We start from the raw sequence: 22,236 nt of genomic DNA, 5'->3' as shown, positions 1-22,236 counted from the left end.
TGACAAGCTCTGTAGCGCCCCGGACTGCAGATGAAGCAGGAGATCATACACTTGAGAAGCTTAATATCCCTGGAACCGTAGGTGATGGCGCTTGTATGGGGTCCAGGTTAAGGAGCTTTTAGCACCTTGGAATCCCCACAGAGCAAGGAGCTGACACATTCTGCTGGTGAAGCAGACCTTATTAGTCCAGGAGGTCAAATAGCTATGCATAGAGATGGTGTTAGTTGCATGTGGAACCTGTGTTGTTTGGAAACTCAGGCCAGTTAGCTTCTATTGAAGTTGCTGACAAGGTCTGCAGCGGAAAGACAAGAGAGGGTGTTATATGAGCAAGCCAGTGAGAGCACTGATTAGCACAGCTGATTAGCGCAGGCTAACAGGCCTGGCCTACTGTGTTGCTATGCAAATCAGAAGCTCTGCAGGATGTGTGCTTCAAATCAAACTTCCGGGGACACATCTGACCCCCAGATGACTGAGAATTTTGGTTCACGAGGGTTCAGATAACCCAGGTTTGACCACAGCTGCTGTTCAAGGAACTTAGAATTCAAGCTCCAGCACAAACCGCCCTAACCAAATAGAGCACCAGTCTGAAGCTCTCCCCCTTTAAGAACAAACTGGAATGAAATGTTTTTTGGGAAAAAAGTATTAATGCAATCCAAAATTTGCAAAATCAAGCACGCAAAATACAGGACATCCCAAAAAAGCAAAGGTTCTCTTATAATACCTACTCAGCCGAGTAGATATATATATGCAGTATTTTCTATCACTCGTTAAATAGAAAATGTCATATATTATTGATTGTTGTATTAATGCATGTACTAACATTGTCAAGGCAGCTTGATTAAGTAGGGGGCACTGTCCCAGACAGAATTCATCCCTGCCGTCCCTCAGGGTTTCAGCTGCAAGAGGGCAGCTGTAAGTTGTTACCTGGACTGTATATAATCCCCACTGGTTACTGCCCAACTGAATCATTGCATCCATTTCTCATTCTCGTCTTGCCTTCTCACCTGCCAGCTTTGTCCAGTTTTGAGGCTGTGCTGTTCTCCCATAGACCCTCAAATGAGAAGTTGCAAGCATTTAATGCTGCTTCAACCCTCCTCTAATTGGGCTTCCTGGGCAGAAATTAAAGGTGGCACAAGACAGGGTGAATCTAGCCCAGCATGCAATGTGACCAATTAGGAAGGATTTGAGACACAAGGCGTTACTAAAAGTTTCTCTTGAAATATTTTGCAATTTCCCAACCATGGAATGCTCCAATTTTCATCACCTTCATGTAACATCAATGCCAGTTCTTGGCACTAAAATAAGCAGTAAATTTTAAGCATATGATTCATTTAACTTTACATAATTAGCAATTTAGCTGCAAAAATCAATCACCACACAATATTTGATTCTCATTGGACGTTAACACTTATCTTTCCAGTTCAGTAGCTATTAGGCATTGTATGTTGTGTATACTGTTCTTGATGAAGATGGGTTAATTTAATGTGGGGTTTTATTTTTATTTTTTTCTTCACTTTGTAGTGTCTGGGACAGATCTACTGGTGATCATAGGAATTTTGTCACTGATTTCAATGGCTTCAGGATAAGGCCCTATGTTAGTAACATCACTTGAGAGCAAAGTCTAATGTAAAGATTCTGGCTTGCAACGCATTGGCTATTTGTGATCTGGGTTGGAGCCGAAGAAAATTTGCCTCATGAGTCTACAAGCTAGGAATGAACTTCTCTCTCACTCACTCTCCAACTCCCCCCATCCTCAGTATCCCTCCAAAAAAGAAAGCGGCTGTACTACTGAACTATCTAAAATGCGAGGCCTGGTCAGCAAGAGAATTCATAAATTCAATAAATTATGCTAAAAGCCCTGCCATAACATTTTATGCACTGATACGGTTTATGCATTGCTGCTATGCCTACGTTTTATACACACATTTACAAAAATAAGTTGATGAAAGCTGACAAGAAAGGAAGAGACCAAAAAAAGCGCAAATGTTTGCATGTTGAAAGAACGTTCGAGGTCAGATGTGACTATGTGGAGATACAAGGACACTGATATAGCCAGGATCCAACAAAGCACTTCAGCATGTCCCTGATTCCAGAACACATCCCTGTTGAGGAAGAAGGATGGACTCAAGTTTGTGCTTACAAGCTTTCCTGAATTGGGACCCAAACACTTCCCTGTAAGCATCAGGCAGTTCCATTGACTTCAACAGGAACACTTGCCAGCTTAAAATAAAGTACGTACTTAAGTGCTTTGCTGAATTGAGGCCTCTGTGCACATTTCTGGGGCTCCATGGGTTCTTTTATTGAAATAGTTGCATGTTATAATAAAGTCTATATGCCAGGTTCACTTCAGCATTCAGGTAGATCTGTGAAACTGGGCCAGACCCTCACTCTTCCACCCAGCAAAGCATTCAGCAATGTCAATGGGCCCATTGCCCTAGAAAGGAACAGGGCCTGAAATTGTGAGGTGCTGAGCAAAATGAGTGCAATGGGAGCTGGAGATACCCAGCACCTTGCAAAATCAGATTGTGAGCCAGGACTGGAAGATTTGACTCACGCGGATTGTGTGATCATATCTGTGGACAGGCCAAAACCTTTCTTTAATGTACAGAATGAGACTGAAATGTTTATTCCACATTTCCATGTCAGCGGACAAATGAATTTGAATATCCAGTCATTGAAATGAACACAAGTATATTTGAGCTCAACATGCAATGGTTTAAGTACATGTAAGTGCCAGCATGTATGTATCAAGAGCTTCTTGGTACATTGTTAATAATAATCCAAGAAAATCATGGACAATATAAGCCTAATCCGATCCCCATTGAACATAATGGAAAAACTCCTGTCGATTTGAGTGGGCTTCCAGTGAGATCATATGTGATTATCAAATATTCATAACTAGTATGTCTTCACCAGGGTTCCTTGGGTATAGCAAAAGCTCTTTTCCTCACTGAGCATTGGCAAGTCTTCAATGAACAAAAGTCCCCCTTATTACAATGGGATTCCCACATAGAGAAAGATCCAGGTGTGGGACCAAAGTCTAGGATGAGTAAGAATTATTAAAATTAAGCCCAGTTTTGGTTAATGATAGAAAAAGAAAAGCCTCTGAATGGATTTTTCCTTTCCAAGCATCAATATACCTTTTCTCCATTTTCAGACAACTCACAGCCAACATGAAGTTTTACTAACTTCTCTGCAAAAATGTTATTTTATATATCTATATTTTCCTCAAAAAACTACCCGTTGGGCTGAAATTTCTCCTGCAGGAAGTTTTAAACACCTGAAAACTAGGGACTTATAACTTAAGTGTCTCTTTAACCACGGTTACTCTGAATGTGACACTAATATTCCAGCTATATTAATAAAGGGTACCAATATATTTCTCAGCCAGAAAGTATTGAAACATGACCAATATTTTCTGATTCTGGTAGGCCCCAGGAGCTCCAACCTATATATAAAAATTAATTCATTGCAGCTAAAAGCCTTTCCGCTTCCTACCTCTATTGTTAACACTAGCTCTGCCTTGCCAGTTCTCACTGCAGCTTTGTTAACTTCCTTCAGTCTTCCTGGCCCTGGAAGCTAGAGTCACTAGACCTAGACACGGGATCAGCAATGTTGAGCTGTTGGTATTGGTGTGAGTAAATCCAAGTTCAGAAACAGGATGTTATTTAAGTAATCTGTGGGTTGCAATGAGCTAAGGATGGAATCACAAATTATTATTAGTAGTAATAAATAATAATAAATAATAATAATAAATAGAGCCAGCATACAAAAGTAGAGACCAGACCAAGAATCAAAATAAAGATATTTGCAATTGAGTTCTGTGATATTTTTCTCCACTTTATGGATGAAAATATTTAACTTTTTTTCTTAATTTCATGTACATCATATTTTCATTATTACAGTTAGTTAAACTTCTGGGTTAAAATCCTGTGTTTCTTACTCTGATTGACTTCAGTGGTCTATGGAATTTGACCACACCCAAATAATGCCATCCACTTGAGTTTTTGCTCAGTAGTAACTTGTACTGAAAATTGTGTAATAAAGAGTGTGTGGGTGAGAGAGAGTGAGAGAGAGAGGAAGAAAGTGCGTGAGGCAAAAAACTTTGCTTCATGCTATTATAAAAAAAAACCAAACAAACAACTTAACTCAAAAAACCCAGACATCTTTAATATTTCAAAAATTAGGTAAAATGTAACTTGTAATGAATATTTTTTGACAAAATTACACCTAGAAATCCTGTAATTGCCAGAGCTAAACAGTGTCTCAATTACAGCACTACAATATGGCTTTTAATGTGCCAGTATATTTGTCTGAAGTGAAAGAAAAAAGAAAAAAAGGAGAAGCATTGTCTATTAAGTGTCAAAAGCCTTTTCTTTAACCACAGAAGGCTTGGACAGAACTAAGGTAATATTTCATCTGGAAGAGAAATGCTAAAAATTACCCTTCATGTTATTGGAAAACCTATTATCAAATGCTAAAACCTTTTCTCAAATCCTTCAATATACACAGCCATGGAGTACACTTTGGTTATAGTGATTAAACCTTTGTTAAGCAGAAGACGAAATAAAAAGGGATGCAATCCACCTGCTAATTAGCAACTTTGTTTTCCTAGATTTTCTTAATTTGAGCAGTGAACGCTTCTTATAACATTTCATTTTTTCTGTAATTTATAAAATGAGACTACATTTTACTTACGGGGAAATGCAGTTGACTCTTACTCCCCTGTCAATCCATTCAGTTCCTAATGTCTGTGTTAATTTTACGACCCCGGCTTTTGAGGCGTTGTATGCTAACTGCTTCTGCGGGTGAGGCACTAGAATAATTCAGAAATACGAAATATTGATTCTTCACGTATTAATATGCACAGGGAGGCTAAAAATCACAACATGGACAGACGAACTAGCTGCCCTTTCCCCTGATGTTTGGCAAGTAACATGAAGGAATTACAATCTAGAAAACCCCTACATCTATATTTTTCCTAATATAATATTTTCCATCTAATATTTTTGCATTAACAGCTGGAGGACTGAAGAGAAAATGAAGAAACAGCAGCAATAAAACAGACTGCAGATTTTAGAACTACAAAAATAGATATTACAACGATGTAGTCAAAATATTTGGCAGTATCCCATAAATATAAACATATGCACAAACACGCATATACTTTTTATAATACACACATACAAGTAACTGCTTGGAACAAGTTATTCTGCTTAATTTATAACCTCTCTATGTTATCTAATCAGGTGTTTGTGTGGATGTGAACATGTGTGCCCAAAATTCAGATCTCCTACCACTTTCAAAATCTGAAGCCTTTGAAAATGTTTCACAGATGTCACATGTCAGTCATAAAGGAAAATGATCGGCTTGTTAATTACAATGTTCAAGCTTGCTTCTGCTGTATGTTCTGTTAGTTCTACCCCGTCACTGAGCTCTCACACTTACCCTGTTCCAAGGAAAACTACTTTAGGCAGGGCCTCAGCTGGTGTAAATTGTCATAGTGCCATCAGAATCAGTGGAAATCAATTCTGCTATCGCAGTTTACACCCACTAAGGATCTACTCCTTAAGTATTTTTAGCTACCTGGCTTCCATTCTGACCTATTTAAACAAAGTTGTTAAAGAGCAGTGAAATCTAAACATGTGCAGTTTAATATTAAATACACCTCTACCCCGATATCACGCTGTCCTCGGGAGCCAAAAAATCTTACCGCGTTATAGGTGAAACCGCATTATATCGAACTTGCTTTGATCCACCAGAGTGCGCAGCCCCGCCACCCCCTGAGCGCTGCTTTACCGCGTTATATCCGAATTCGTGTTATATTGGGTCGCGTTATATCAGGGTAGAGGTGTATTACTGAGCTGTAATTCTTTATTACTGAGGGGAAGGAATCAGTACTAAATACCATTAATGAGGTTAAAAAAAAAAAACAGTTTATTTTATTAATGTGTTTTAAAAGGCAGGTTCACTACTGGATTTTTGTAAGGTGTATCAGCATATCAAATTGGTTTTAGTTTCATGTGGCTACTGGCAAGCACTATATAATACAGGTAGGAAAATTCAGTAAATAAAAAAGGGTTTGAAAATGAGCATTAAAATGGCTTAGCTAGCAATTTTATGTCACCATGAGAAGTACCAGATGGTATTCACCCAAGAGTTCTGAAGGAACTCAGATAAGAAATTGCAGAACTTCTAACTGGTATGTAACCTATCACTTAAATCAGCCTCTGTACCAGATGACTGGAGAAAAGCTAATGTAATGCCAATTTTTTAATATTGTACCAATTTTTACCACTCAAGAGAGAGCTCTTTAAAAAAAAGCTTTTTTAAAAAAAATAAGGCTTCAGAGGTGATTCTGGCAATTACAGGCCAGTAAGCCTAACTTCAGTACCAGGCAAATTGATTGAAACAATAGTCAAGAAAATAATTATCAGACTACAGTTGAATGCAAGATGGTGGGGAAGAGTCAATATGACTTTTGTAAAGGAAAATCATGCCTCACCAATCTATTAGAATTCTTTGAGGGTGTCAACTAGTAGGTGGACAAGAGTGATCCAGAGGATATAGTGTACTTGGACTTTCAGAAAGCTTTTGACAAGGTCCCTCACCAAAGGCTTGTAAGCAAAGTAAACAGTCATGGGATAAGAGGGAAGGTCTTCTCATGGATCAGTAGCTGATTAAAAGATAGGAAATAAAGAGTAGGAATAAAGTGAAGAGAGAGTTAAATAGCGGGATTCCCAAGGATCTGTACTGGGATCAGTGCTGTTCAACATATTCATAAATAATCTGGCAAAGGGGGTAAAAAATGAGGTGGCAAAGTTTGCAGATGATACAAAATTACTCAAGATAACTAAGTCCAAAGCAGACTGCAAAGAGTTACAAAGGGATCTCACAAAACTGGGGGATCGGGCAAGAAAATGGCAGGTGAAATTCAGTGTTTATAAATGCAAAGTAATGCACATTGGAAAACATAATCCCAACTATACATACAAAATGATGGGGTCTAAATTAGCTGTCACCACTCAAGAAAGAGATCTTGGAGTCACTGTAGATAGTTCTCTCACAACATCTGCTCAATGTGCTGCAGCATTAAAAAAAGCTAACAGAACGTTAGGAACCATTGGGAAAGGGTGAGATAATAAAAATCTCAATGTCACTGTATAAATCCATGGTACGCCTACACCTTGAATACTGTATGCAGTTCTGGTCGCCCAATCTAAAAAGATATATTAGAATTGGAAAAAATACAGAGAAGAGCAACAAAAATTATTAGGGGTGTGGAAGAGCTTCCATAGAAGGAGAGACTAAGAAGCCTGGGACTGTTCAGTTTAGAAAAGAGATGACTAAGTAGGAATATGATAAAGGTCTATAAAATCATGAACAACATGGAGAAAGTGAATTAGGAAGTGTTATTTACCCCTTCATAGAACATAAGCATCAGGGGTCACCCAGTGAAATTAATAGGCAGCAGGTTTAAAACAAACACAAGGAAGTGCTTCTTCACACAAAACATGGTCAACCTGTAGACTTTGTTGCCAGGGGATGTTGTGAAGGCCAAAAGTATGACTGGGTTCAAAAAAGAATTAGATAAATTTATAGAGAATAGGTCCATCAATGGCTATCAGCCAAGATGGTCAGGGGTGCAGCGCCGTGCTCTGGGTGTTCCTAAACCTCCGAATGCCAGAAGCTGGAACTTGACAATAGGGGATGGATCACCCCATAATTAAAGTGTCCCATTCATTCCCTCTGAAGTCTCTAGTGTCTGCCACTGTCAGAAGACAGGATACTGGGCTAAATGGACCATTGGTCTGACCCAGAATGACTGTTTTTATGTTCTTACTTCTCCTATACTACTGAATTTGCATTTATCCTCTAAAATGCACTGTTTATAAATGTTGCAACTTAAAGTATAGGAAAAGGCCAGTAAATAAAGAATAATACTGTTGGATTATGCAAAAACACTGAAACGACATAGGCCCCAGTTCTTCAAACACTTAAGCACGTGTAAATGTATGCATGTGAGTAGACTTAACTTACCATTAACTTCAATGTGACTTCTCATGTACTTAGATTTGAGAACTTGTGTGTGTAGGACTGGGAGAGAGGAGGGCATAGCTAATAGTTCCTCCTCTTTATGTATGCATTAAAGATTTGAAAGGTCCTTCATTTGTCAGATAAAGCATTGTGTAGTTTGAAACCCAAGTCCATTCCATTTATTTTTCAAAACAAAATAATTAGGATTTTATTAGAAGAAATATTTCTCCTTTCTCTCTCTCTTTCTCTCTCTCTGTGTGTGTGTGTATATCACATCACAGATGCAGCACTCCATGTGGGCTATTGAAATGGAGTGGAATATAATTCCTTGATTAATTGCTGTACACCAGCTCCAAGTTATGTACAACTTCAGTAGTTAACCTTGTCACCTCACAAAAGCAGTCGTTGCTAAACTTTCCCAGTTTGTCTGTTTGTAACAAATAACTTGGAATTGCCTAAGAGGATAAGGGCTTTTGCATCCTCCCCAGTCAAGGTATTGCAGTTTTCAGTGTGCATAAACTAAAACAGAGATTTGCTGTAAAATATTGGAATCTGCCTGCTGATTTTGGGACAGAAGCTCATTAGATATGTTCTAGCCTTCCTTCTTCTAAATGCATCTCTCTTTACAGAAAGGGTTAAGGAAGGCAATTTAGAAGATGAAATATACACCTCCTGAAACACTTGGCCCCTCTTAATTGAAAGCACTCAAGAGCTAGCCAAAGGGTGTCACAAAGTGGATGGCTTTCACAGTGGGTACTGTTTTTGCATTAAAGTACACAGTACCAAATCCTGTTCTCCTTACTTCTGCTGTTAACTTCAGCTGGATCTCTCATGTGTACAAGGACAGAATTTAGCATACGCGCGCACACACACACACTATCTTCTATCAAAAATTGACTAGAGCATCTTTATAAATGTAAAGATTTATCTTCACCCCAGTGGAGAACACTTTCGAAAAGTGTCTCTTCACTTACCACTGTGTGGTGGTGGGGCTGGGAGAAGGGGGCTAATTTCCCTACTGTTTTGCATACACAGGGCTGGGGGAAATGTAGGTAAAAATGATACCAACATCAGCTGAGTTATATTTTTAATATCCAATATTATGCGATTGCTTCTTTGCTTGGTGATTGGGGGGTTCCACCCTGCCCTTGATACATTAGTGGGGGGTTCATACACTTACATATTAGAGGATAGACCTCTTACCACTAAAGATAGTCACTGCAAAAAATAGGGATCTTAGCTACACCTAGATAAATCAGAGTAACTCCAATAGCATCTGCTCTCTGTTACACAGGCATATATGTATATATATGGAATACCTCTGGTGAAGCCACTGGAGATACTCAAAATTTATGCAGGCAAAGCTGAATGCAGAATCTCAGCTTGATTATATTGTTTATTAAACTAGTTTAGGGAAATATATCTGGGAAACCACAGTCAAAATTCTATCCAATAGGATTAACTCCTCTGCTCATTTTGTTGCATCTACCAAAGAGAACTCAACCTATGAAAAAGTATCCAGTATTTCTAGAAACATTCCATACTATGCCAGTTGGCCAAGATACTTAAATAACCAACCAACCAACATATTTATTTAACATTCAGCAGATGGACACAATATGAACATTGTGATTTTCAGTTGTACTTTTAGAACTATTCGGCAGGGGTGCGGGGGCAATGCCAAGATTCAAACAGGTTCATGAAGTAAACACATTCCATCTCGTCTTAATGACCGGTCTCACCACGCCCACTTGGATTAAAATTCTTTGACATGTAAGTGCACCTCATGCTGCCTTTCCCAAGATATTTTCACTTTAAAAATACTCTTTTATATTTCAGTAAAGATTGCTAATTGTGATTAACATACTTCAGGGCCAGATTGTCAACTGCTGTTAATGGACATACCGCCATTAATCCAACCCAGCTGTGATGATTTACACCAACTGAGACTCTGACCCTCCGTTTGCAGTTGCAGTAAGAGAATTGTAATTTAAATATTCTCTTTGGAAATATCACTCATTTCTATAAATAAGAGACAGCACTTTTGAACAACAAAAACAAGAGAGAGAACGGTATTTTAACACTCAGAGGGGAAAATCCTTAGCTGGTGTCAATTGCCATAGTTCCATTAAAGCCAAGGATTTACCTCACAGCTGTTGCCTAACATTCTATAGTGTCTATATCTACTGTTAAGTCTTGCATTGTTGTTACTTTTCTAATATGAATTGTGGTAGCACCTCAGCGCCAGAGTCATGTACTAGGACTCCCTTATGCTAGGCACTGTATGAAACACATAACACAAGTTTAAAGCTTTGAAGTTCCTTTTTTATTTTTGTTTGTGAGATTTGCAATTCTCCATGCTTGGGGAAAGGGACTACTCTTGTGTTTAACCATAAGTAAAACAGCTGGTAAGGACACTTGTAAAAAGATTAACAACAACATTATAAATGCATTTTTGAAGAAATATTTAAAGTTACTATGTAATAAACCGAACAGAATGTCATAGAATGTCAGACTGGGCACAGTAAAAATAAATGTTATTCCCAAGGAAAATAAAAAGACTGAATATTTATGTAACATTCAGCAGATGGAGATGATATTAATATAGGGGGGTTTCTGTTGTACTTTTATAGCTACTAGATTTTCTTGTCTAACTTGGTAACCCAAGGCACCATTTGATTTTTGGATTTGGACAATACTGCAACAGATGTCCAGACCAATCAAATAAATTCCTAAAGGGCTATGCTTAATTTGTGTAATTGATCAATTTTTGTTACATGGCTTCAATTCACCAGCATGTAACTGCTTCCCAGATTAGCTCAGCAGTTGGGATTTCATTCCATATGTTCCAACAATAGTTTATTGGTTCTTTGATGACACTGCTGATACAGCAGCGTTAGTGGAGACACCTGTTGGCGACGTAATGAAATAGAACAACTGGTATTGCAGTTAACGGTAGAGTGAAAAGTTTTTGGACAGATTGTAAACACTAGCAAAGCACAGTTTTCTGAAATGTTATACATTGTGCTCAGATTAATGGGAATTACACCAACACGTTTCTTCCATTATTAATGTGTCAGACTCAAGGAGGGTAACTCCATCTCTTCTATAAAAAAGTAATATGTGCTCTAAAACATGGAGGACAGATAAATGTTGAAAAATGATATCATAAAAAATTTGTAGTACATTTTCCCCTAATACAAAATGTCAGTGATTTACTTCTTCCCAATACAGGTTTAATTGATTCAAATAGCATTGGTAGTAATTAAAATATGGATTCTGAAGCACAACTGTTAGATATCATCACTCACCTATTAAACTTGCCATAGATGCTGTGTTAATTATCTTCCCATATCCTTGCTTCAGCATAATGCGGCCCGCAGCCTGTGACAGAAATTAAAGGAAAGACCAGTGACCCCTTTTGTGATTGTGCTAATAATTACATGATAATAAATTAGTCTTCACTTTTCAGAAGAGTTTATGGATTTTTTTTAAAAGTGCACGGTGTAAAAATTTGGTATAAAATGGCTGATGCTGAAAAATTTCTCTTGTCATTTTAATTCAGCTACTGTGTTGCCAAAATTTTCAAAAGGTGAGTAGTAATATTGGGTGCCTCAAGTATTGGGCACTCCAACTGATACCCCACAAAAGTGTCTGATTTTCAGCAGCCGCTCTCTCAAAATCAGGTCTCTTTTTAAGGTGTCTCACGTTGGACACCAATAATCACTATTTACTTTTGATAATCTTGGCCTAAATGTAAACTTGATTCACAGTGTTGGCAGAACTGAATTTTTTTTTTTTTTTTATAATTTCAACAGATACCACCAATGGCTATTTTTAAGCATTTTAAAATATTTTTATCTATTTAAATTTTCACAGTTGAAAAAATGCTTAAAACCTATAATGGTATGCAATTTTCATTTAGTTAAATTTTCATAGTTGTGGGAAATTATGGGGAGGAGTCAGACAATTATTTAATGACAACCGACACTGAAATATAAGAAGTCAAAACTTGATAACCATTAAAATACAAATTGTCAACATCACATGTCCAAATATACAAAGTAAATATCCTTAAACTCTAAATAAGTTCTCAGGCAGCATTTTTCTTACTTTGCCTATCTGTAAATTTCAGTTATGGATGGAAATATTTTTTCATCAGTTTGCATGTGTTCGCTGAAATCCACACTTACTGACAAAAATCTAAGATGGCCAAGCCTACGGATACATAGCCAAACTATTATTATTAACACCCACTAATATACGTTCGATTTTATGATGATAATTAGCAACAAGAATATTATTAAACCTCTGGCTAAGTCAAATGCTCAGAAAACAGCTACATTTCTGTGGAAAATAGTACAGATCCTCATACTTACTTGGCAGCACAAAAACAAGCCTCGTAAATTAACATTAAAAGTTTTGTCCCATTCTTCCAGTGAAGTGTCTTCACTTGCAGAATTCATGTTAATTCCAGCATTGTTACAGGCAATATGAACTGTGCCCCATCTAGCTACAATCGCATCAAGAATCCTTTGCACATCTTCAGGTTTGCTTACATCTGCTTCCATTGCCATGCTTTTTATCCCTAGATTAAAATGAGATTGATCAAACAAATATAGGCATTCATAGAAAACAAGATATCATTTCTTGTGTACCTAGTTACTAATTCTTAAAACAAACAACAACAACAAAACCAGTTTTATCACCACTCCACTGATGACAGCAAATTATGTGCTATTTACGGAAGCATGATGCATTGGGAAATGAATCTTTTCAAAAGTTTTTAAGTTTAACTTTTGTAGACTGCACATACTGTAGTCTAACACAATCAACTTATCTAAAATCAGAGTTCTGACTCTCCAATTGAATGAATCTTTGAATACTACACCATCTTCTGGTCAAAAGTCTAACTGCAACTTATCAACTAAAGTGACGGTCATTCCAACAATTCTCTGAGTTCTATGGATCATAAAGTGCATCACTTTCAGATGACGGTTATTAGCTCATAAACAAGACAAAACAGAGGAATATTTTATCTGTTGTGCTACAGATGTTTTTACAGTGAACCCCAGATGTCACAGAAATCGAATCAATTTGTCAGCCAAACTGATTCTAAACATCAGGTTTTTAGAGTCTGGAGTGTACATATTTCTGTAATGCGTAATGGTGTATGAAAAAGCCATCCAGAAGGATAGCCATGATTTAAACATGAAAATCTAAATATTCAAAATTATGGTACACATAAGTAACTAATTCAGTGCCATCGCAGCTACACATTAAAGCACAAAAGTTAATGTCATTAGTAAACAGCTGTAAGAGTACCCTATGGATGTGAAATGTGGCCGTTACATTTGCTTTTGCATTAATAACTTTGCATATCTTGCCTTTTGCACATGTACAATCTCAATCAAAAATTATTCCAATGCAGATTTTGCATTTCATGTTTTATTACTGCATATGCTAGAAAGTTGATTTTTAAATAAAACGTGAATCCTTTTTTTTTTCCTAAGGCTCCAATCCAGCAGAACACCTGAAGTCAATGAAACTACAAACATGCTTAATGTTAAGCATGTGCCCAAGTGTTCTGCTTGACTGGGAATTAGTTCACAGGAGTGTAGACAGCCTTTATAGTTATAGCACAGATCAGTATTCTATGAACAATTAACAATGGATATGGAAGAAATTATATATTATAAACAGGATCATAAGAGATTTGCTCTTGTGTGGTTTATTAATAAAAACAGGAAATAGTCAATAACTGAAAAAATGAGCCATATAATACATCTTTTCCCAAGAAGAAATGTTTTAATGTGTCTTCTGAAGCATTATAGGAAAGCACACAGGGTCTTTTTGGGGGGGAGGAGGGCGAGGAGCTGCACCTTCCAATATACATATATATGATTGGAACCTATATTGAAAGATTCTGAAAATATCAATCAGGTGATGATACAGGGCAGTGTTTCTCAATCTTTCAAGTTGGTGATCCTTTCATTTGAAATCAAAAACCGTCATGACTCCCTTACAAGTTTTACTTTTATTTTTATAGTAAGTGCATCTGTAATAAACCTGTATAATTTACACAAGAATAGAGCTGGTCAGAACATTTTCAACTACATGTATTTTCATCTAAATATTCTGTTTGATCAAAGCCAAAAATGTTCCATGGAGACTTATTGATTTTGAACAAATTTGCAGTGGAAAGGTTACTGCGGTCCAGGATGGATTCTCGGGTCACTTCTGAGAGAGACTGAAAACCTGACCATTTTGATCCAAAAATGGACATTTAGACAATTCAGTTTTACAAACACTTTAAAAAAAATGTTTTCATTCCAATGCAGATCAAAAACAATTGTCAAAACTTCCAAGTTGTGACAAAACCGAATTGTCATCCTCCAGCCAGTTCTGTTTGAAAGGTTGACAGTGAATTCTTTACTTTAAAGGGCAAGGGTGTGTGGGGAGCGAGAGATGGAGGTTTTTCTCTTTGCTTTAGATTGTAATAAAAAACTTTGTGCCTTACTACCACTCTGATTGCTTTCTATCAACCCCCTAGGAGACAGAAACCCTTGGTTGAGAAACACTGGGAGGAAAGAATGATCAACTCCTCCGGTGAAACTGTCCCAGAGAAAAGTTAAACTGGGCTTCCAAAAGGAGTTTGCCAACAAAGTGTCACATCTCCAACAAAGTCTCATGAGTCCCTCAAATAACCCATTTTCTTCAGAATACCCTGCTTGATCCATATAATCTAACCATGAAAGCATGTCCAAAAGGCTAGTTAACCTTCAAGGAGTAGCTATGGTGTTCCAGGATCCTATGCCTTTGGTGCACAAGAACATGAAACTTTTGCAGGAAGGAAGAACTGGATATCTCAATTTCTTCTGATCTATAACAATGACCTAGAACTGAACTGCTCTGGATCCCACTACAAAGTCAAAGATCCAATGGCCAGACCCGGTAGTCAAAGCCTTATCATTAGACTGGGATTCAATGACCTGGGTAAAATGAGTCTCACAGCGCTTAGTACTGTTTCTAATATATGGAGATATACCTATCTCATAACTGGAAGGAACCTCAAAAGCACATTGAGTCCAGCTCCCTGCCTTCACTACCAGGACCAAGTACTGATTTTACCCCAGATCCCTAAGTGACCCCTCAAGGATTGAACTCACAACCCTGGGTTTAACAGACCAACGCTCAAACTGCTGAGCTATCCCTCCCCCTGCTGCATAAACTAGCACCGTTTTAACTTAACTTAACTTAGTCTTACCAGAGAGACCAAGGATTGTATAACCATGGAGTCTAAACCACTCCTCTCTCTGACAGAGATATGCCCTCAGGAAATGGACTGAAGTACTATGGCAGAACAGTGGAAGGAAGTTTTATTTCCACTGCTTGCACTGTAACTGTTCTGCAGAACCACCAAATTTGCATTGCAATGCTGCAAATGTACTTTTCACAACCAATTTTCATTTTAGAAGGAAAATTTTTACTTCAGCTAACGCACCACAGAAAAACTCACCTAGGTTCTCCCTGTAGTAGTATAAGGTCTATTGCACTATCCGCTTACACAAATATTAGAATACGGACCCAGATGGCAGTATCCCACTTTCCTGAATGAAGCTACAGCTTTGATGATATTGAAGAATCCGATGTAGCAGAGGGCTTGGATGTACTTTCACAAGAGGAATTATAAAATAAGTGATACTTCATCTCTTTTCTCATTAAAACACTATTTCCAATTGTCTATGTTTCTTTTATGAATATAGTTTAGCTTTATCATATTTGCAAAGGTCTTTGGAGAGGAATTGAATTTTATGTCCTATTTTAGTAATGAAAACACAAAATGTAAGTGGTTTGTAGAAGATTTCACCTATTGTTTGGGACTTTACTTGTGATGTATGTCAGTGTTGTGCACACCTCTACCCCGATATAACGCGACTCGATATAACACGAATTTGGATATAACGCGGTAAAGCAGCGCTCTGGGGCGGGCGGGACTGTGCACTCCAGCGGATCAAAGCAAGTTTGATATAATGCGGTTTCACCTATAACGCAGTAAGATTTTTTGGCTCCCGAGGACAGCGTTCTATTGGGTAGAGGTGTACTTATATCTGACCTCTATGCTTTTCACTCATGCATGTTTTGAGGAACTATGGCCAATGTTTTCAAAAGTGACTATTGATGATTTTGGGTGTCTCTAAAAAGATCGGCACCCAAAAATTAGCAGGCCAGATTTTCAGAAAGGGCTGGCTAACCTGGCCACTGAAAATCAGGACCTTTCAATGGGTCCCAAATTGGGCACCCAAAATCAGGCAGTCCTTTTTTTTTTCCCCCCAGTATGTTTATGTCTGGCATATCCCTCAAAGCAGATCCCCATTAAAAATATCAGGCATGATCAGCGTTGCTTCTCTTCAGCCCCTTCCCTAGCGCCTCTCCTTGCTTTCTGCCCTGTGAACAAATCATTCCTCAACGATGGCTACGCTATGATGCAGCAAGTGGAAGTAAAGGCACACACACAAAGCCTGCAGCTTTTTCTCAGGCAAAACCCTCACGGAAGCTAATGGGTTCTGAACAAAGACTTTGGCCCATAATTATTAGATATACAGGAGACAGATTCATGCCATAAGAAATATTACCCTACACTCCCGTGACGTGTTGTGGCCGTGCGATTAGTTTTGTGTGTGAAAGGAGAAGTAGTGATTGGGATATGTACTAAAGGGTGCATGGGCTGTGTCTGGCTTTCCTTTATTAGCTACGTCTTGAGTGCCTTAGCTGCCACATGATATAATGTATGGAACACCTCTTTTTCTGGCTGATTGGTGTGTATTATATAGCACTTATTAATAAAAGATTGCTATTCTCTGTGCCCGTCAGTCATGGCTCGTTTTCCTTCAGGTACCCCAGATAAAGAGTTTTATATGGGGTACTCTGCTTTCCTGGTTGCACTTACTCTGCGAGGTAACACAAGCAGGCAATGTGACATTGGTTATTGCTTGCAGAAGCAGTGCTAAGATGCTGCGTGAGGCAAACACGCTCTGCGATGGTGGCATGCGTGTGCTATTTGGAAATTCTTTCCTTTGCTATTTGACTTATTCTGCATTAAAACTCGATGCAAGATATTCTCCAACAGGCTGCCAGCTACAAAAGTTTAAAATAACAAAGCACACAGACATTACAGGTGTGACACTACAGACATGAGCACTGTAGAAGTGCATGTATAAGAGCAATCAGAGAATTAGTACACTGCTTACCTTTCAGGCTGAGCTCTTCTGCTACCACTTCTGCCTTTGCAAGTACCAGATCAACAATGGCTACCTTAGCCCCTGCTTCCCCTAATGCATGAGCAAAGGCTCTTCCTATCCCCTGGCCTCCACCTGTTACGTAGGCCACTTTGCCATCCAAACGCAGGCGATCAAGGATGTGACATTTGTTATAGCCCCAAAAGACATCATCTTTCACCAATTCTTTCTGTAGCAAAACAGCACAATGTACTGAGGGTCAAAATTCAATTATGTTAAACCCATTAGCCTACACACACACACACACACACACACACACACACACACACACACCATAGAAAATTAGGGATGGAAGAGACTTCAGTAGTTCATCTAGTCCAACCCCCTGCTCAAGGCAGAACCAACCCCAAGTAAATCATCCCAGCCAGGGCTTTGTCAAGCCTGACCTTAAAAACCTCTAAGGATGGAGATTCCACCACCTCCCCAGGTAACCCATTCCAGTGCTTCACCACCCTCCTAGTGAAATAGTGTTTCCTAATATCCAACCTAGACCTCCCCCACTGCAACTTGAGACCATTGCTCCTTGTTCTGTCATCTGCCACCACTGAGAACAGTCTAGCTCCATCTTCTTTGGAACCCCCTTTCAGGTAGTTGAAGGCTGCTATCAAATCCCCCCTCACTCTTCTCCTCTGCAGACTAAATAAGCCCAGTTCTCCCAGCCTCTCCTCATAAGTCATGTGGCCCAATCCCATAATAATTTTCGTTGGCTTCCGCTGGACTCTCTCCAATTTGTCCACATCCTGTCTGCAGTGGGGGACCCAAAACTGGATGCAATACTGCAGATGTGGCCTCACCAATGCCAAATAGAGAGGAATAATCACTTTCCTCGATCTGCTGGCAATGGTCCTACTAATGCAGCCCAATATGCCGTTAGCCTTCTTGGCAACAAGGGCACACTGCTCAAGTGTGTTAGGGTGGGGGGTAGAACGTGCCGCAAGCTGTTCCTTCCTGCCCCATTACTTTGGTTCAGAAGGTAGGATTGAAATCAGGCCGCCCAGTTCAGTGAAGTCCAAATTCCAGCAGAGCTCTCAGCTCCAAAGGGGGTATGGAGGGGCAAGGCAATGGGGCAGAATGGCTCTGCTGCTGAAAATGTCATTGGATGCTCTAGTTACAGAAGTGTAGCGTAGCGCACTTCCCAGTGAATTCCCTTGTGTGCCCAGGGGTCATCGTGAATGTCAAAGGCATCACACCTCCAAAGGCACAATGTACCTTCAACCCCTCCACTACGAGTATGTCTGTGGCTGGCCTGTGCAAGCTGACCTGGGCTCCTGGCACTCAGGCTGAGGAGTTGTTTAAATGCAGTGTAGACGTTCTGGCTCGGGGTGGGGCTCTAGGACCTACAAGGTGGGAGACTTTAATCCAGGGAACAGTGGGGGAGGGAAACTGGGTGCCTATTGCATAGAGTACACGTAAAGGGGTAGGGTAGGAGGGGGAAAATGGCAGGGTTATTGTAATCAATGATATAAAGAAAACAGCTGGCTGCCCCACGGCACACTATAATTTATGATATGCCTCACTCCGATACTTGTTTCTTTTACGATTCTTACTCTTTAAGTAATTACTGGGGAAAGTGGTGCATGCAGGATCCATTCTTCAAACGGGATTGTCTCGCTAATGCGTACAGTGAAAACAAAGGGTGACATCCTGACCTCAGTGAAATCACTGGGAATTTTGCCACTGACTTCTGTGGGGCCAGGATTTCACCCATACTGCTTATGGAGAGAAAATACACACCTTTGATTCAATCACCCTATCTGCGTGTGCACGGCTCCTTCGGATGACACTCATTCCGCCTTGCACAGGTAAAATAACCTGGAAAAACACAAGTGTCCAAATCAACAACTTCAGGGCACACCACACTGGGCCTAAGCCAAAGCCCACTGAACTATGTTGAAGAGTCTTCCACGGACTTCAGTGGGCTTTGGGCTAGGCCCATGCTAGGTTTTCTCTTTGCATGCTGCTCCCTGCACCTGGAAGTCTCTTCCTATCCCAATCTGACAGTCCTCCGTCTTACCTCAGATTCCCATTCAAGACTCACTACTTTTACAAATGCTAGATCAATAAAAATGCCATTTTGTCTTCCAGTTTTATAAACAAGAGACAGCCTCTGGGACTTCCAGTGCATCTGATTTTGATTGTCTAATGAGATTTTATGTTCTTTGGGACTTGTACCAAGATCACTCTTGGAGCTTAATAAATAATAATAATGACATTTAATATTCTCTGGACAATCTTACCTACCACTGTTTGTGTACTTCTGTATATTACTTACATTTTACGCTCCACCACTATGATTTGCGGGCCTGAACTAGTGACCTGGTGCCATTGTCTAGATGGCAACCAGACCTTAGTGAAAATGACACAGCATCTTGTAGACCCGACACCACTGTCCAAACATAAGAAAGTAAGATGTGCAGGCTAGGTACCAGGGTGACTTAGTGGTTAAGAGTAGATTTCAGGGCCTGGACAGTTAAAGTGTCAAGGACCCTCTACTGCAATGGAAGGCAATTGTTCTTGATGACAAAATTGAGCATGATGATGCACAGTATGAACCATTTGGATCTAGTAAATCATGCTTAGTGTTCCACTGAGTGAATATATAATGACTCCTTTTTGGTTCTCTTGCATACACTGCTGGAACTGACCAAAGTACTTTTTCTAGCATCCCATCCCATCTCCTAGAGCTGGAAGGGACCTTGAAAGGTCATCGAGTCCAGCCCCCTGCCTTCCTTAGCAGGACCAAGTACTGATTTTGCCCCAGATCCCCAAGTGGCCCCCTCAAGGATTGAACTCACAACCCTGGGTTTAGCAGGCCAATGCTCAAACCACTGAGCTATCCCTCCCCCACTACTGTAGGAAATAGACAGCAAGAGTGAGACAGCCTACTTCCAGGACTCTTAAAAAACAATACTGCTGAAGCAATTTCATAGATGCTGACAATACTAATATAACTCTTAACTAATTGTATAGCACTAACCTGCTCAACGCGAGGATCTGAATTAATTACATTATTTAAGTTTCTGACAGCTAATACATTTTCATCAGATACGTTCTCCAGGTAGACTTGTCCTTTCATGAGAGTATTCTCCACACAGATCACTCCATCCATTCTCAGCAAGTGGTTATCCATGACAAAGTTGTAGTCGTTAACAGCATTTCTTTGATCAGCATCAATAAAAACCATATCAAAGTGTTCACCCACAGCCACTAACTCCTGGAGAAAAATAAATGATGTCAAAAAGTACTGTTTCTATGCAGGTGGAGGGTCTTGGAACCACCCTTCATATAAAACACATGAAAAACGCTTAACAGAAAATACTATTTAAAAGTAATATTTCTAATCAAAGGTCATTTCTGCTTGAAAGCAACTTTTTGATTTACAGCGAACAAGGTAGAACTGGTTGAGATGCTTCTGTATACAAGTTGCCTGAGCTATCTATCCACACAGATAGGTCAAGCCCTTTAAATTCCCCCTACCAGTGCCAGTGCCCACATCTGTGTGAACAACTGAACCCACAATCTTTTAATACCTCATAAAGCACCATATTCCAAACTGTTGATGGGTGATTGCGGTACAAGTCAGAGGAAATACAGATCAAGATCTCTTGCATTGGCTTAGAGGCACATCTGTACCTCCTCACTGTGGGGTGTGCCTGCATTTATATTCAATACATTTTATAAAGCTGCATGTAGCAGGGAATATATGATGGAATTTTCACACATGCTCAGTGTTACTTAACTCTACTGAAGTCAACAAGAATTTTACTATGGACTTCAATGGCAGCAGAGTTAGGCCAATGCTGAATGTAGCAATGCACAACAAAGAAAATATTTTTGAAGAGAATTTAAAAAAAAAAAAAAAACTCATGAAACAAAGACACAAAGATAGTGAGGCAGTGTACCACAACACATCCAAGCGTTCAAGACTACAATTCCTGATTAACATCTGAACAATGCCATTCTCATGGGTGTGACCCTTGCTTTCTCTCTCTCTCTCTCTCTCTCTAATATAGTCATACCATCATGCACCCTCTATCTGTGTTTTTGGTAAACGGACAGGTTAGAAGATTGCTGCTGGGACACCAAGTCTTTTGTTAGCAAACTTGGCTGATGTCCCTGGCGTGGTGGCTTTTGAGATTAGTAGACTCTCTCAAGTCTAGCTCCTGGTGAGTTTGTGGACCTCTCACAGAAATGTCCACCATTAGTGGAAGTAATTGGCACCCTTATTGGCACTGTAGCGAACGGGACAAGAAACGGAACGAATTCATGAAGAACGAATCACCCTGTAGAAACGATACATCCAGAACAGCACTGAGGGCCATGGGTGGGGAAGTTCAGAGAGCTCGCACTGCCACAGCCTGTTGTGTGGATAAGCATAAGCCTTCATACTCCAGGGCTGTCAATGCAGCACTTTTCACCAACCCTAAGGACTAGATCACGGCATTCCCACCGGCCCAGAGTAAGGGGAAGTGCGCAGTTGTGCTGTCCCGGAAGTAGACCAAGAGTCACAATTCAGTCCCTAATGCCTCCTCCTAATGCCTGCAAGGACCGATGCGCGGTAAAGGAGTAGCAGAGTGAAGGCTTCACCCACTCCTACTTGTGCCTGCTCACCCCCTGCTCACCTATATGGGAGAGAGTGTAATGGCTGTCAGGAGTGCCTCTCTCTTGCTTGTTTTGGTGCATGACAAAAGTAATCCACATAGGTGAGTTAGAGGGCATCTCACCCCATTAATCTTCTGCACAGTTTGTCCCAGGGTCATGATTTAACCCTCTGTGCACATTAAAACATAGTCAGGGAAGTTCCTTCTTTCCTGTGCCAGTGATTATTTTGTATATGTCTATCATGCACATTCTTATTTGACTTCTCTATAAGCAGACCTAATCTTTTCAATCTGTCTCC

The 22,236-nt window shown here is 39.6% G+C and overlaps 1 protein-coding gene across 1 annotated transcript in view; it reads right to left on the bottom strand.

Moving 5' to 3' along the window:
• LOC128840929 (D-threitol dehydrogenase-like) overlaps window positions 1-22,236 on the bottom strand; it is a 34,979-nt gene that overhangs the window by 4,110 nt on the left and 8,633 nt on the right. The window contains exons 2-7 of the mRNA XM_054035534.1: window positions 20,314-20,550; window positions 19,071-19,148; window positions 17,289-17,505; window positions 12,417-12,625; window positions 11,349-11,421; window positions 4,699-4,816 (exon numbers count right to left, since the gene is read on the bottom strand). Coding sequence (XP_053891509.1) covers window positions 4,699-4,816; window positions 11,349-11,421; window positions 12,417-12,625; window positions 17,289-17,505; window positions 19,071-19,148; window positions 20,314-20,550 — 932 coding nt within the window. The remainder of the gene's footprint in view (window positions 1-4,698; window positions 4,817-11,348; window positions 11,422-12,416; window positions 12,626-17,288; window positions 17,506-19,070; window positions 19,149-20,313; window positions 20,551-22,236) is intronic.

Source organism: Malaclemys terrapin, chromosome 7, assembly GCF_027887155.1.
Source record: "Malaclemys terrapin pileata isolate rMalTer1 chromosome 7, rMalTer1.hap1, whole genome shotgun sequence".
Classification (NCBI taxonomy): domain Eukaryota; kingdom Metazoa; phylum Chordata; order Testudines; family Emydidae; genus Malaclemys; species Malaclemys terrapin.
The sequence above is the reverse complement of the archived record's forward strand: the minus strand, read 5'-3'. Positions and strand labels throughout refer to the sequence as shown.